The sequence below is a fragment of the Salvelinus fontinalis genome, chromosome 9 (genome assembly GCF_029448725.1).
Source record: "Salvelinus fontinalis isolate EN_2023a chromosome 9, ASM2944872v1, whole genome shotgun sequence".
Taxonomy (NCBI): domain Eukaryota; kingdom Metazoa; phylum Chordata; class Actinopteri; order Salmoniformes; family Salmonidae; genus Salvelinus; species Salvelinus fontinalis.
Genome location: NC_074673.1, coordinates 49034383 through 49050428, shown reverse-complemented (window position 1 = coordinate 49050428; position 16046 = coordinate 49034383). Strand labels below are relative to the sequence as shown.

General features: G+C 43.3%; 1 protein-coding gene across 7 annotated transcripts in view; it reads left to right on the top strand.

Annotated features, from left to right (window-relative positions):
* LOC129862742 (ATP-binding cassette sub-family C member 8-like) overlaps positions 1-16046 on the top strand; it is a 131421-nt gene that overhangs the window by 112422 nt on the left and 2953 nt on the right. For all 7 annotated transcript variants that reach the window (XM_055934662.1, XM_055934661.1, XM_055934663.1 and 4 more), the window contains 13 exons: positions 4849-5015; positions 7562-7631; positions 7816-7973; positions 8100-8192; positions 8292-8394; positions 8918-9031; positions 9245-9365; positions 9725-9855; positions 9953-10031; positions 10132-10240; positions 13874-13977; positions 14835-14968; positions 15754-15816. In XM_055934662.1, the coding sequence (XP_055790637.1) occupies positions 4849-5015; positions 7562-7631; positions 7816-7973; positions 8100-8192; positions 8292-8394; positions 8918-9031; positions 9245-9365; positions 9725-9855; positions 9953-10031; positions 10132-10240; positions 13874-13977; positions 14835-14968; positions 15754-15816 (1446 nt within the window). The remainder of the gene's footprint in view (positions 1-4848; positions 5016-7561; positions 7632-7815; positions 7974-8099; positions 8193-8291; positions 8395-8917; positions 9032-9244; positions 9366-9724; positions 9856-9952; positions 10032-10131; positions 10241-13873; positions 13978-14834; positions 14969-15753; positions 15817-16046) is intronic.

The window sequence follows — 16046 nt, the reverse complement described above, 5'->3', positions numbered from 1 at the left end:
AGTGAAGCATGGGGGTGGCAGTGTCATGCTGTGGGGATGTTTTTCATCAGCAGGGCCTGGGAAACTGGTCAGAATTGAAGAAATGATGGATGGCGCTAAATACAGGGAAATTCTTGAGGTCAACCTGCTTTAGTCTTCCAGAGATTTGAGACTGGGACGGAGGTTCACCTTCCAGCAGGACAATGACCCTAAGCATACTGCTAAAGCAACAGTCGAGTGGTTTAAGGGGAAACATTTACATGTCTTGGAATGGCCTAGTCAAAGCCCAGACCTCAATCCAATTGAGAATCTGTGGTATGACTTAAAGATTGCTGTACACCAGCGGAAACCATCAAACTTGAAGGAGCTGGAGCAGTTTTGTCTTGAAGAATGGGCAAAAATCCCAGTTGCTAGATGTGCCAAGCTTATAGAGACATATCCCAAGAGACTTGCAGATGTAATTGCTGAGAAAGGTGGCTCTACAAGGTATTGATTTTGTGGGGGTGAATAGTTATGCACGCTTAGGACCCTGGGACTGAACACCTCCCTTTGCAAGTTTTCTGTTTTTTTGTCTTATTTCTTGTTTGTTTGACACACAAAAATATTTTGCATCTTCAAAGTGGTAGGCATGTTATGTAAATCAAATGATACAACCCCCCCAAAAATCTATTTTAATTCCAGGTTGTACGGCAACAAAATAGGAAAAATGCCACGGGGGTGAATACTTTCGCAAGCCACTGTACATGATAATTCAGCCAACTACAATGTTGATTTTAGATACCAGGTAAATACATTTGAAATAGGACCATCAAATAATGTTACCAACAAAACAAATATTGATTTACATGCAGTACTTCTGACCTAGACGTAATGCACATAAACTCTCTCAGATGGATCCTCCATACGTGTGTGTTGTCCATGAGCTACACGTAGTCTCATTTGCATATATCAATTAAGAACTGCATGAATGGGAAAACTGTGTCAAGACCTAAAAACCCTTTAGATCTGTTTGGATTAAAGCCTCTGCAGTTAAGAGGAATACCTATGAGAGAATGCTGTTCATTCCCTCCAAGCTCGTCACCAAGCTTAGGACCCTGGGACTGAACACCTCCCTTTGCAACTGGATCCTGGACATCCTGACGGGCTGACCCCAGGGGGTGAGGGTAGACAACATCACCTCCGCCACGCTGACCGTCAACACGGGGGCCCCACAGGGGTGTGTGCTTAGTCCCATTCTGTACTCCCTGGTCACCCACGACTGCTTGGGCTTGCACGACTTCAACACAATCATCAAGTTTGCCGACGACACGACGGTGGTAGGCCTGATCACCGGCAACGATGAGACAGTCTACAGGGAGGTGGTCAGTTACCTGGCAGGGTGGTGCCGGGACAACAACCTCTCCCTCAACTTTAGTCCAAGGAGCTGATCGTGAACTACAGGAAATCCACGTCGACCGGGCTGCAGTGGAGCAGGTCAAGAGCCCCAAGTTACTCCAAATCACTAAGGACTTCAGATGCTCCACATGCCCACATTCGTGAAGAAGGTGCGACAGAGCCTCTTCCCCCTCAGGAGGTTGGAAAGGTTTGGAATGGGCCCTCAAATCCTCAAAAAGTTCCACAGCTGTACCATCGAGAGCATCTTGACTGGCTGCAGCTCTGCTTGATATGGCAACAGCACCGCCCTCGATCGCATGGCGCTACAGAGGTTGGTGCGTACAGCCCAGTACATCACTGGGGCCAAGCTCCCTGCGATCCAGGACATCTATATCAGGCGGTGTGAAAGGAAGGCCCGGAAAATCATTAACGACTCCAGCCACCTAAGCCATAGATGGTTCTCTCTGCTTCCTCACGGCAAACGGTACCACTGCATCAAGTCTGACGCCAACAGGCTAATGAACAGCTTATATACCCAAGCCATAAGTCTGCTAAATGGCTAACTAAATAGCTATAAAAAAATTCTACACAGACTATCTGAGTTGACCCTTGTGTGTGTGTGTATATATATATTTTTTGTTGTTGTTGTTGTTGCATAGTCTCTGTTGATTGTGAATTATAACCGGAAGCGTTTCTAGGTTCCAATAAATGTTACCCTCACAAAGGTAGGATTGATATTCTCATCATGGCAATGTCTCCCCAACCTCATTGTGTATTCAGAATATAACAATCATATTTGGACACTTAGATAGCCTTTTTACAAATGGCATTGCTATTGTAATGTAATTACAGTTGTGTAATGTCATTACCGTTATTAGGAATTGAGTATACGCACACACAAGCATGCATATATAATTACAGGAGAGGGTAAGCGGTGTCATTCACACATTAGGGCCGTGGCAGGTGTGTGGGTTATCCTGGCGCTACTAAACCCAGCCTCTTATTAATAGACTGTGTGTCCTCTGCTTAATGCCAGGTCACATTTCATACAGTCATCCAGAGGGCGGCAGGGGACAGCAGCTGATACAGTAGATAGTTACACACGTACACGTACACACACACACACACACACACACACACACACACACACACACACACACACACACACACACACACACACACACGTACAAACACACACACACACGTACAAACACACACACACACACACACACACGTACAAACACACACACACACACACACACGTACAAACACACACACACACACACACGTACAAACACACACACACACACACACACACGTACAAACACACACACACACACACACGTACAAACACACACACACACACGTACAAACACACACACACATACAAATAGACATGTCTGCACTTTCACGTACTTTTACACATTAGCCTAATCATAGTCTCACTCCCTCTCTCACACACCGTATGTGAGCGCGCGCACGCACGCACGCACGCACGCACGCACGCACACACACACACACACACACACACACACACAATGCTCTATTGCTTTAGTGATTCTAACCAGAGCCAATTTAGCCACAGACATGTGGGCACACTCCAAACCTTTGTCACGCTATCTAACAGAGACCCAATGCACACTGCAGCTGTGAGGGCTACCTCGTGCCCACTGCACCGAACAAACCTCAATCTGGCAACAGAAAGACTGACAGTATGCATGACAATCACTGCTGCATCTCCCTCTGGGGCTCAAACACAGCTGTTCCCCGTCACACACACACCCTCATACACAATTGCACACACACACACACACACATATGGGTTACATCCCAAATGTCTGATTATCAAAGGTGTTTCTGTGTTCATTAGCTTCAGTGTTTTCCCCCTCCGTCTTTCACACTTTGGGGAGGACATAAGAAATCTCCAACGCACAGAACCCTTAAATTGTCTTTGACCTTGAATTAGAAGCCCATTCATTTTGTCAGGCCCTTACAGTGATTGTCTGACTGATTAATTCATCTGAAGGAAACATAAATTAATTATTTGACTTGTAAGACATATCCCTTTCATTTCCCCAGTCACTTTATTATCCTTGGCTAGAGGGGGTTTGGCTCTGAATGTTTGATTGTGTTAAATCGCTATATAGATTACCTCAGGGGTTAATTTAGCCTTTATCTTTTAATATCACTGCCCTGGATTAGAGTGGAGGAGGCGAGAGGAAGGGAAAGAAGACAGGGCACAGATGGAGAGTGACATAGAGACAGGCAGACAAATAGAGGGAGAGAGATGGAGAGAAAAGAAAGAGAGGGAGGGAGGGGTGGGGGTGGTGTGGGGGCCCAATATAGTGTCAGCAGTTGTTTCACCCATGTCCAAATTTAGCCGGTTCAGCTTTGGTGACTTTAATTCATTTGCCAACGTAGTCAGCTAATTCTTGCCTCATTAGTCACTATTCCTCATCACTAGAGTTCATGTTACAGATGGTAGAGCTCAGGGTTACTCTGAGAGGGAACTAGGTGTTGGTATGTATTTGTGTGTGTGACCACATGAAAAGATACTACAGTATACTATGGTATACATACTATAGTATTCACTGTAGTGCTTTGTCTGATTTCACTGTAGTATTCACTGTAGTATTAAGTCAGCAAAGACACTACAATGAATAATGTAGTATTTACTGTAGTATTTACAGTTATCAATAGTATACATACTGTAGTAAAATAACTGTAGTTTATACTATAGTATTTACTGTATTGTTTTTGCACACATTTCTGTAGTATTTACTATAGCGTTTTTGTTTTATTATCTTTGACATAGAAGTGGAGGCTTTCTCCTTGAGGAAACCTCCTGAAGAAATACTAAGAGTACAGTTTCCGTAGACAATTTTTTAAAATGTAGTGTTTTTACGGACTGTAGTGTTTTTGTGGACGTAACTGTAGTAAATGTTTTTTTTCTCGGATAATACTTTAATATTTACTATAGTATTTTTACAGTATACTACAACATTCTATAGTAAGTACTACCAATGATTGAGGGATACTAGAGTGTGTAGTGTAGTATTCTACAGTATTCTACAATTTACTATAGAATTCTATAGTAAGTACTGTAGTATTCTATATTAAACTATAGTATTTTTCTGTGTGTGAGAGAGAGAGTGTCCGTGAGAGAAGGGGTGTGATGTTATTTTGGTTTGTGACGTGTTCTCTAATGACCTCAGAGTGTGATGAAGCTCAAACTACATACACACACACTTCATAATTTGCTTACACACACATAACATGCACACACATTTAAACTGACTCTACACGCACGCACGTACAATCATCATATACAGTACTGCTACTGTTTATCATATATCCTGTTGTCTAGTCACACACACACACACACACACACACACACACACACACACACACACACACACACACACACACACACACACACACACACACACACACAGCTCTCTAACCCACCCTCTTCTCCCTGTGTACCCCCTGTAGGAGTGTGGGTTCAGCCACTCGTGGTACCTGTCGGTGTTCAGTGTGTTGTGCTGTCTGGGCATCGTTCTGTGTCTGGTCACCTCTGTGGCCGTAGAGTGGACAGGCCTGAGAGTGGCGAAAGAACTACACCACAGCCTGCTCAGCAAGATCATACTGGCCCCTATGAGGTAAAGGTGTGTGCGTTCATGTGTAGGTTTGATGCATCACGTGCATTTTATGGTACCTATTACTACTCTAGGGAGGGCAGGTTGTGAGTGTGTATGTGCCTGTGTATAATGCGTTAGTGTGTGTGTGTGATGATCGGTCATTTTGGGTTGCTTGGTGAGACACTGTAAACACTGTGTTCCGCCCCATTACCCAGAGGCCCATCTGCCTGCCACACACTGAAACCACGGCAACGCCAGCGCAGTGTCAGATCACCGATAACTAATGACTCTGTGGTTGGGCTTTTGTACTAGTGATGGGCATTCTAAGTCTGTTTCGGGGTCCAGCTCATTTGGCTCCCAAACGGCTCTTCGTTCAAAATGCCAAAGAAACCAACCTAGAACCATTAAAAAAAAGCTCATGTCCAATGTGAAGCCCAAAAATTAGGTTACCATTATGTCAAATCATGTTCAAATAAATGTGTACCTGGCCAAATGATTAGATAGATATATATTTTTTGCCACTGAAAGAATCAGCGTGGACCAGATTGACACGCTCTCCCCCTCTACTGACTGTTTCTGCAATCAGGATTCACCCTCTTTGTAGATAATTAGTTTCTACCTTGTCTGCAGAAACAATTTGTTTTGAGCTCAAAAAGCAGTGGTAGCAGTATGCAAATTTGGGAGCCAAATGAACGGCTCTTTCACCGATGCAATTCGGGTTCCCGACGTTCACCAAGAAGATCCGTTCAAAAAGAGACACTCGTTCGCGAACGACTCAACACTGTACCGAACCGTTTTAGATGTGGTGGCCAAGAGGAAAAGTTACTTCCATTGTCTTCTTGCTTTAAAATTCAATTCCTCAAAATCCCCAGAGGAATAGAATTTGTAACAGAAGCATTACTGATGTGTCATCAGCTTTTTCTACTCAAGGTGGTACAGATGAGCTTTAAAACATACAGTTGAAGTCGGAAGTTTACATACACCTTAGCCAAATACATTTAAACTCCTTTTTTCACAATTCCTGACATGTAATCCTAGTAAAAATATCCTGTTAGTAGAGACAATGATTTATTTCAGCTTTTATTCTTTCATCACATTCCCAGTGGGTCAGAAGTTTACATACTCAATTAGTATTTGGCAGCATTGCCTTTTAAATTGTTCAACTTGGGTCAAATGTTTTGGGTAGCCTTCCACAAGCTTCCCGCAATAAGTTGGGTGAATTTTGGCCCATTCCTCCTGACAGAGCTGATGTAACTGAGTCAGGTTTGTAGGCCTCCTTGCTCGCACACGCTTTTTCAGTTCTGCCCACAAATTTTCTATAGGATTGAGGTCAGGACTTTGTGATGGCCACTCCAATACCTTGACTTTGTTGTCCTTAAGCCATTTAGCCACAATTTTGGAAGTATGCTTGGGGCCATTTGCGACCAAGCTTTAACTTCCTGACTGATATCTTGAGATGTTGCTTCAATATATCCACCCAATTTTCCTTCCTCATGAAGCCATCTATTTTATGAAGTGCACCAGTCCCTCCTGCAGCAAAGCACCCCCACAACATGATGCTGCTACCCCCATGATTCACGGTTGGGATGGTGTTCTTCGGCTTGCAAGCCTCCTCATTTTTCCTCCTAACATAACGATGGTCATTATGGCCAAACAGTTCTATTTTTGTTTCATCAGACCAGAGGACATTTCACCAAAAAGTACGATCTTTGTCCCCATGTGCAGTTGCAAACCGTAGTCTGGCTTTTTTATGCCGGTTTTGGAGCAGTGGCTTCTTCCTTGCTGAGTAGCCTTTCAGATTATGTCGATATAGGACTTGTTTTACTGTGGATATAGATACTTTTGTACCTGTTTCCTCCAGCATCTTCACAAGGTCCTTTGCTGTTGTTCTGGGATTGATTTGCACTTTTTGCACCAAAGTATGTTCATCTCTATGAGACAGAACGCGTCTCCTTCCTGAGCAGTATGACGGCTTCGTGGTCCAATGGTGTTTATACTTGCGTACTATTGTTTGTACAGATGAATGTGGTACCTTCAGGCGTTTGGAAATTGCTCCCAAGGATGAACCAGACCTGTGTAGGTCTACAATTTTTTTCACAGTTTCCCATGATGTCAAGCAAAGAGGCACTGAATTTGAAGGCAGGCCTTGAAATACATCCACAGGTACACCTCCAATTGCCTCAAATTATGTCAATTAGCCTTTCAGAAGCTTCTAAAGCCATGACATAATTTTCTGGAATTTTCCAAGCTGTTTAAAGGCACAGTCAACTTAGTGTATGTGAACTTCTGACCCACTGGAATTGTGATACAGTGAAATAATCTGTCTGTAAACAATTGTTGGAAAAATGACTTGTGTCATGCACAAAGTAGATGTCCTAATCGACTTGCCAAGACTATAGTTTGTTAACAAGAAATTTGTGGAGTGGTTGAAAAATGAGTTTTAATGACTCCAACCTAAGTGTATGTAAACTTCTGACTATAACTGTGCGTTTCAGGTATAATAATCTGCTGTAAATATGAACCATGCTGTATAAGGTGTATCTACAGTATGTGGTTGTCTCCTCCAGGCTGTTTGAGACCACTCCTCTGGGCAGCATCCTCAACAGGTTCTCCTCTGACACCAACACCATAGACCAGGTATTTTAGCACCACCTTTCTCTGTGTGTTAACAGTGGCAATAGCCACCACCATACTGCCTTGGAACTTTCAAATTCCTATTTGTCTTCATGGCTGTGGCAGTAGCTTCAGCCTTTGAACCCATTGCTTGCTTTTCCTGGTAGATGGTAGCAATGTAATGTTTCATTGGTGGTTGTGTCCCCAGCACATCCCTGCCACCCTGGAGTGTCTGAGTCGCTCCACCCTGCTGTGTGTGTCGGCCCTGGGGGTCATCTCCTACGTGACCCCTGTGTTCCTCATTGCTCTGGTGCCTCTGGCCATCGCCTGCTACTTCATACAGAAGTACTTCCGGGTCGCTTCTAGGTGAGCGCTTGGTTTGGGATTTTGTCACTTGTTTTGCTGCTGTGTATTCAGTATCTCCCCCCTTTGTCTGTCTCTTTATTTGTCTTGTATCTCCCTCTCCATCTCCTGCTTTCTTTCCCTGGTCAGGGACCTCCAGCAGTTGGAGGATAGTACCCAGCTCCCTCTCCTGTCCCACTTCTCAGAGACAGTGGAGGGCCTCACCACCATCCGGGCCTTCAAGTAAAGATTTTTTTAAAACTCATCCATTTTGACAGCAACGGCTAGGAGTTTGTGTGTTTCGCCACTTACACATGTTACTCAATGGTTCTCTCCTCCCAGGTATGAGCCCAAGTTCAGACAGAGGTTACTGGAGTTCACTGATGCCAACAACATCGCCTCGCTCTTTCTCACAGCAGCCAATCGTTGGCTAGAGGTCCGCATGGTAATGAGCTCTACTCTAAACTAGAGTTTACTCTACTTGACTTGTATGGCCCGTGCTGATCAAGTTCTTCCATGTTTTCTCACTTTTTATTGGGTGACTGTTTCCTCTATGGGAATTTTGAATATGACAGGATGATATGGATTTGATACGGAGTATTTTTTCTATTTCTATGGCACTAAATGGTTACCTGTGTGTTAACGGTTTGTTTTCTCTCCGTGGAGTATATAAGTGTGTGTGTTCACTATTATGCTGTTGCTCTGTACACTAGGATACATATGGGTCTGTATGTTCACTATTATGCTGTTGCTCTGTACACTAGGATACATCGGGGTCTGTATGTTCACTATTATGCTGTTGCTCTGTACACTAGGATACATATGGGTCTGTATGTTCACTATTATGCTGTTGCTCTGTACACTAGGATACATCGGGGTCTGTATGTTCACTATTATGCTGTTGCTCTGTACACTAGGATACATATGGGTCTGTATGTTCACTATTATGCTGTTTCTCTATACTGTAGGAGTACATAGGTGCCTGTGTGGTTCTGATAGCAGCTGTGGCCTCCATCACTAACTCTCTGTATAACCACCTCTCCACTGGCCTGGTAGGACTGGGACTCACCTACGCACTCATGGTGAGGACCGTTCTGCTTTGTGTGTGTGTGTGTGTGTGTGTGTGTGTGTGTGTCTAAGGTCTAACCTCTAATATAGTCACATATTTCTTGATGACAGGACTGAGGTCAAGCCCCTAATTTAGTGAAACTCATGTCTCCACCTTCGTTACAGTACCTGTCTCTCTGCAGGTCCATAATGAGGTTGTCTGATCGGACTGTGTCTCTGTGTCCCAGGTGTCTAACTACCTGAACTGGATGGTTCGTAACCTGGCAGACATGGAGGTTCAGCTGGGTTCAGTCAAGAGAATCAATGGTCTGCTGCAGACTGAGCCTGAGAACTACGAAGGACTGCTCAGTGAGTACCGTACCACCTCTTAGGTCCAGCCCCAACACTTACCCTAACACTAGTTTCCGATCCACATCCCGGTTCAACCCTAACCCTAATCATGCACTGACCTGAACCCTTAAGTCTAAACCTAACCCTAGCTCCAGCCCAAACTGGGTAGCTCTGGCTCAATTTTTACCACTGCCTACAGTATATCCCAGGCATGCTCAAGTTCTGGAGTAAAGGCTTACTCCTGTGGAACATGGGACATCCCAACCTCACCGTACCTAGTCGCCACAGAGCAGTTCTCTCTTCTGCTTTTCCTGGCGCTCACCTGTCTCTCCCTCTCTCTGTCTGTCTCTCCTATCTCTTCCCCTCTCTCCCTCTAGCTGCATCTCAGGTGCCAGATGGCTGGCCACAGCAGGGGGAGATTCAGATTGAGAACCTGAGTGTGCGTTACGACACCACCCTGAAACCTGTCCTCAAACAAGTCAACGCCCACATCAGCCCTGGGCAGAAGGTATCATAGAGATAAATGGAAGGAAGGGAGTCGAGAATTTAGACTGTAGACTTGTGTAGCGGTGATGAAGATGAAACAGACTTCCTGTGGTTTCCAGGTGGGGATCTGTGGCAGGACAGGAAGTGGGAAGTCTTCTTTCTCCCTGGCCTTCTTTCGCATGGTCGACATGTTCGAGGGTAAACACTGCCTACTGTTACGACACTAAAACTAAAGTTCCCGATAAGCTCCTGTGCGTGACTGGGTCAATCCAACATAGCTGATCAACTCTCCCAACAGGGCGTATCATCATTGATGACATTGATATCGCCAAGCTGCCTCTGCAGACCCTGAGGTCTCGATTCTCCATCATCCTCCAGGACCCCATCTTATTCAGCGGAACCATCCGGTAAGAGAATCTTCACACTACGGTTCCATCGAGATCAGAGGTCTTTGCTCTTGGTTCTGGAGGGCCACATTGTCTTCAGTGTGGCTAGCACCATTACACATGATTCAACCAATCAAAACCTTGATTAGCTGATTCAGGTGTTTTATGGCTGTGCTGGAACAAAAGCCTGCATCCCCAAGAGTGAAGAACCTTGAGACAAACATAGGTAGTTGAGCCAAAAGTATTGAGGTTTTAAACCACCTTGTGCTATGCTCCCAGAAAAACACTGCCTAGTGTGAGTTGTTTTAGGAGAGGAAATGAGAGATGGAAGCTACTCTCACTTGTATCTGGGTCAATTGGACAACTGTTGAAACTTCAATCACAGTTATCTTAGGAAGTGTCTGATAGCAGGATGCCTCTCGGAAAAACTCAACTGTAGTGATTTATTTTTGGACCGCTCAAAAGTCTTGCACCAAGCTAAACAGGAAGTGAATCATTTAGGGTTGGGTGCTGCAGTACTGTCTCCCTATCAAGCTAATTCAGGAGAAGCCCAAAATTACACAATTCAGACAACAGAAAATAATAAGATTTTTTGATGAATGGGATAAAACGAGAAAAACATCCTTGTGAGGCTTGTACAGTAAATAATGCATACTCGTTTGACACTGTACATGAGTGTGATTTGAAGTATACCTATAGGTTCTACTGTATCAAGACCTGCTATGAGATTGTATAATTGGACGAGTAGTACACTCTCAAAATACAAGGTGCTAGTTTGTACCAAAAAAGGTTCTTCATTTTGTCCCTGTAGGGCAGGGGTGTCAAACTCATTCCATGGAGAGCCAAGGATCTGCAGGTTTTAGTTTTTTCCTTTCAATTAAGACCTAGACTACCAGGTGTGGGGAGTTCCTTACTAATTAGTGACCATAATGCATCAATCAAGTACAAGGGAGGAGCAAATACCCACAGACACTGGAATGAGACACTTGCCAAAACACTTGAGTTCCATTTAGAACCCTCTCATGAAGAACCCTCCGGTTCCAGGTAGAACCAATGACAGGTTCTACAGTTATAAAATACTTCAGATACACTTACGGCACACACTGTTAGGTACTTACAGTGCCTTTAGAAAGTATTCATACCCCTTGACGTATTCCCCATTTTGTTGTGTTACAGCCTGAATTGAAAATGGATAAAATAATTTTATTTGTCTCACCTGTCTACACACAATACCACATAAAGACAAAGTGAAAACATATTTTTGCAAATGTATTGAAAATTAAATACAGAAATCTCATTTACATAAGTATTCACGCCCCTGAGTCAATACATGTTAGAATCACCTTTGGCAGCGATTACAGCTATGAGTCTTTCTGGGTAAGTCTCTAAGAGCTTTCCACACCAGGACTGTGCAACATTTGCCCATTATTATTTTGGAAATCCTTCCAACTTTTTCAAATTGGTTGTTGATCATTGCTAGACAACCATTTTCAGGTCTTGCCATAGATTTTCAAGTAGATTTAAGTCAAAACTGTAACTTGTCCACTCAGGAACATTCACTTTCTTCTTGATAAGCAACTAAAGTGTAGATTTGGCTTTGTGTTTTAGGTTATTGTCCTGCTAAAAGGTGAATCTCCCAGTGTCTGGTGGAGAGCAGACTGAATCAGCCTCTTCTCTAGGATTTTGCCTGTTCAGTTTATAGTGCATTCAGTTTATTTTTTATCCAGAAAAACTCCCCAGTCCTTAACGATTACAAGCATACCCATAACATTACGCAGCCACAACTATGCTTGAAAATATATAGCGTGGTACTGAGTAATGTGTTGCATTGGATTTGCCCCAAACATAACACTTTGTATTCAGGACAAAAAGTGAATTGCTTTGCCAAATATTTTGCAGTATTACATTAGTGCCTTTTTACAAACAGAATGCATGTTTTGGAATATTTTGTATTCTGTACAGGCTTCCTTGTGGAGTAACTACAATGTTGTTGATCCATCTTCAGTTTTCTCCTATCACAGCCATTAAACTCTGTAACTGTTTTAAAGTCACCATTGGCCTCATGGTGAAATACCTAAACGGTTTCCTTCCTCTACAGCAACTGAGTTAGGAAAGACGCCTGCATCTTTGTAGTGACTGGGTGTATTGATACACCATCCAAAGTGTAATTAATACACTTCGGATTAATACAAATTCGACAGAGGGACCTAACAGATAATTGTATGTGTGGGGTACAGGTTTTCATTCAAAAAGTCATGTTAAACACTATTATTCCACACAAAGAGAGTACATGCAACTTATTATGTGACTTGTTATGTGCATTTTAACTCCTGAAATTTCAGCTTTTCATTTCAATTCCACTTTGACAGTGTTGTGTGTAGGCCAGGGACAAAATGTATCTATTTTATTCAGGCTGTAACACAACAAAATGGGGAAAAAGGCATTAAATCATTACTGCACTTTGAAATGTAGGTGGGGGCATTAGCATATTTGGGGGCATGGTCTAAAATATATTGTATTTGTATCAACCATTAGTGGAAGTGTTGTACCAGTTTAAGTTGTTTTATCGTTATGTTGATGACGGTTCATTTGTCCACTCCCAGTTCTACAATCTTTGTAAGAGTGTGTGACAATCAAGAGCTGCACTGTTAATTTTCCAGTAACTTAATGGCAGTTGTTCACGAGGAAGTTCATGTTTATTTTGCAATAATTTACTGTCAGCTGGCTGCAAGTAGTTATTGTAAATTTCACAGCAATTTAATGTGCAGTTATGTCATGCTTACTGGCCTGATGGTGTGACAGAAAAGTCTGTTTGCTGTCAACTAAGATATGGAGGCCAGGTGAGGCTGGGTCCCAAGTGTGCGCACCACATAAAAAGCTTAGTAGTTGTCAACTAATGTTAAGCTAGCTCGTAATCAGAAAAGTTCTGTGAAAGTACAGGATGGTACTGGCAGCTAGTTGTAACTAAGTTACTAGCAGTTACTGGATATTCAAATAGCTGGTTATCAGTTAGTTTATGCAAAATTTGCAGCTACTTCCATGCAACTAACTGCCATTAAGTTACGGTGATGTAATGCACAGTAACCTCTTCACAGTGCAGCTCTTTATTGACACATGCTCTTACAATAATTGCAGAACTGACATTGTTAATATGTCAACCACTTAAACTGGTACAACACTTCCACTGACAGTTGGCACAAATGTTTTAATTTGACCTTTATTTAACTAGGCAAGTCAGTTAAGAACAAAATGTTATTTTCAATGACGGCCCAGGAACAACTGCCTTGTTCAGGGGCAGAACGACAGTTCGGTTACTAGTCCAACGCTCTAACCACTAGGCTACCTGCAGCCCCAAATACACAACATTCAGTAACTGGTTGTTGTTTACCGTACTTTCACTGCAACCAGTTGCCTGTAGTGTGGCGTAAAACTGCAGTAACTTTTTAAGTGTAGCATTTCATGGAATAAAGGAAATCGTGATAGAGAGGGAAAAAACAGGATGGTTCTTCACAACCATCACAGCAGTTAAAACCCCCTTCCTGATATGCCCCAAAAAAGTCTTACACATCACCCTCACCTCTGACAAAGAACCCCTCAAGAACCTTTTTGTTGTTGTTGAGTGTATGACTCTGTCAGTGTGTGTGTGATCATCAGGTTTAACCTGGACCCAGAGATGAAGGCTACTGATGACATGCTGTGGGAGGCTCTGGACATCGCTCAGCTAAAACCTGTAGTCAAGACCCTACCAGGAGGACTGGGTAAGTGTGTGTGTGCGTGCTCTGAAGTTCTACCGCAGCTCGTTCAGAGATATGAGCTGAGAGCTGGAACTTAATGAGATGTAGATGTATCGGTCTCAACAACATTATATACTGTATGATTTGGAAAGCAGTATAGCAGTGCAGCAACCGCTCTGAGTTGACCCCAGATCAACCCTGCTGGTTGGTTAAGATAGATGAAGGTGGTTTGAGAGCAGTGGTGCCTTGACCAATCGCGCGTCCTCTCACCCATTGTCTGATCAGTTGGATGTGTCAGCTAGCTCTAGTGTAGAGTACATTCTGTATCGTGGCTGTAAGATGTTAGGGCAGCTAGCTTCAAACTTTAGACTCTCTCTCTTTCTGCTCTCGCTGACTAATGGCTGCAGGAAATTATCGCACATGATGTACCCAAGTTACGACGGAGAAAGTGTGTCAAATCAAAGTGGATTTGTCGCGTAGCCAGATTAGCAGATGTTAAAGCAGGTGCAGCGAAATGCTTGTGTTCCTACCTCCAGTAGTAAATGTCTAACAGTACAATACTAATACACAAGTGATCCCAAGAAAGAAAGAAACAAGAGACTAAGAAATATCAGAGTGTGTGTGGTGGCTATGTACACTGGACAGTGACAGAGAGATGTAGAGACTGAATGTTGCTAAATGTTTGATTTGATATTTATCATTGACCAGCCAGATAAAAGGTCAATTCATTTGACTGAGTTGACAAATCCATTTTCATGGGGTCAAGCACAAGTCTACCAATAGTCATGTAATGTCATTGTAATACAAATGTTCTCTCAGGCTAAAGATATGTATCGTGCAGTAAGTCTAGCATTATGGCGATAATATTTGTTGTGTTGCAGACGCCACAGTGACAGAGGGAGGGGAGAACTTCAGCCAGGGCCAGAGACAGCTCTTCTGTCTGGCCAGAGCCTTCGTCAGGAAGTCTAGCATCCTCATCATGGACGAAGCCACAGCCTCTATAGACATGGCCACGGTGAGACGTGTTTGTGTGTGTGTGTGTGTGTGTGTGTGGCAGAATGGTAAAACGACGAGATAAGCTGGAATGGGAAGGCAGAGGGTGAGTTGGGAGGGGAGAGGAGAGAGTGCGAGTGTGGAGGAGGCTGAGGGTGGGTGAAGAGGGGAGATGTTGAGTGAAAACGAGGATAAAGTAATTGATTGAAAAGATGAACGGGGAGAATAGAGGTATGCATTTAAAGGGGGTAGGAGTATAAGAGAACCCAAAGGGAATCAGTGGGAGGGAGGAAATGGGGCTTCCTAAATAGGTTCCTTTCACTGCAGCACGCTGGCTGCACACACACACACACGAGCACATTCACGCACACACACTTAAATTGCCTGTCACAGTGACGGGCCTACACTGGCTCACTGTAGCGCAGCGGTAACCCTGGGGAAATGGAGCATATCTTAAATGGGAGATAATAGCGCAGCAGAGGAATCGGACAGCATTAGAGTGAAGAGGAGTGATGTTTTGGGTTGACATAAAGGCTGTTGATAATGTAAACTAGGGAATCATTACACTGAATTCTGGGCCTCTAACTCTTGACTCTAGTAATCATGTGACTCGCTGGTATTACTTGTGTTTAACACGTGACGTAATATAAAACATGTTTTAATGAAATAGTGGAGGCACAAACTATTTGACCTTTTTTGTAAGTACAGTGAGCTCTGTGCGTAAGAATCATGGATGTAAGTCTATCATGTTGTAAGCGTTTCCTATTCTTCTTCTGACTTTGTGTTTGGTTTGTATTGTGCCCACAGGAAAGCATCTTACAGAAGGTGGTGATGACTGCCTTCGCTGATAGAACAGTGGTTACTATAGCAGTAAGTATCTTCTGCTATGACCTTTGTCTTGTGTAATCCAAATGCTTGAGAGGTTGTGACATGCCCTCCCCTCCGTATGTTTTTGGACAGTGAAATGTGGCTCTATACTCTACCATTTTGGATTTGAGATCAAATGTTCCATACGAGGCGACAGTACAGAATGTCACCTTTTTATTTTAGTGTATTTTCATACACATCTATTTTACCATTTAGAAATTAAAGCACTATGT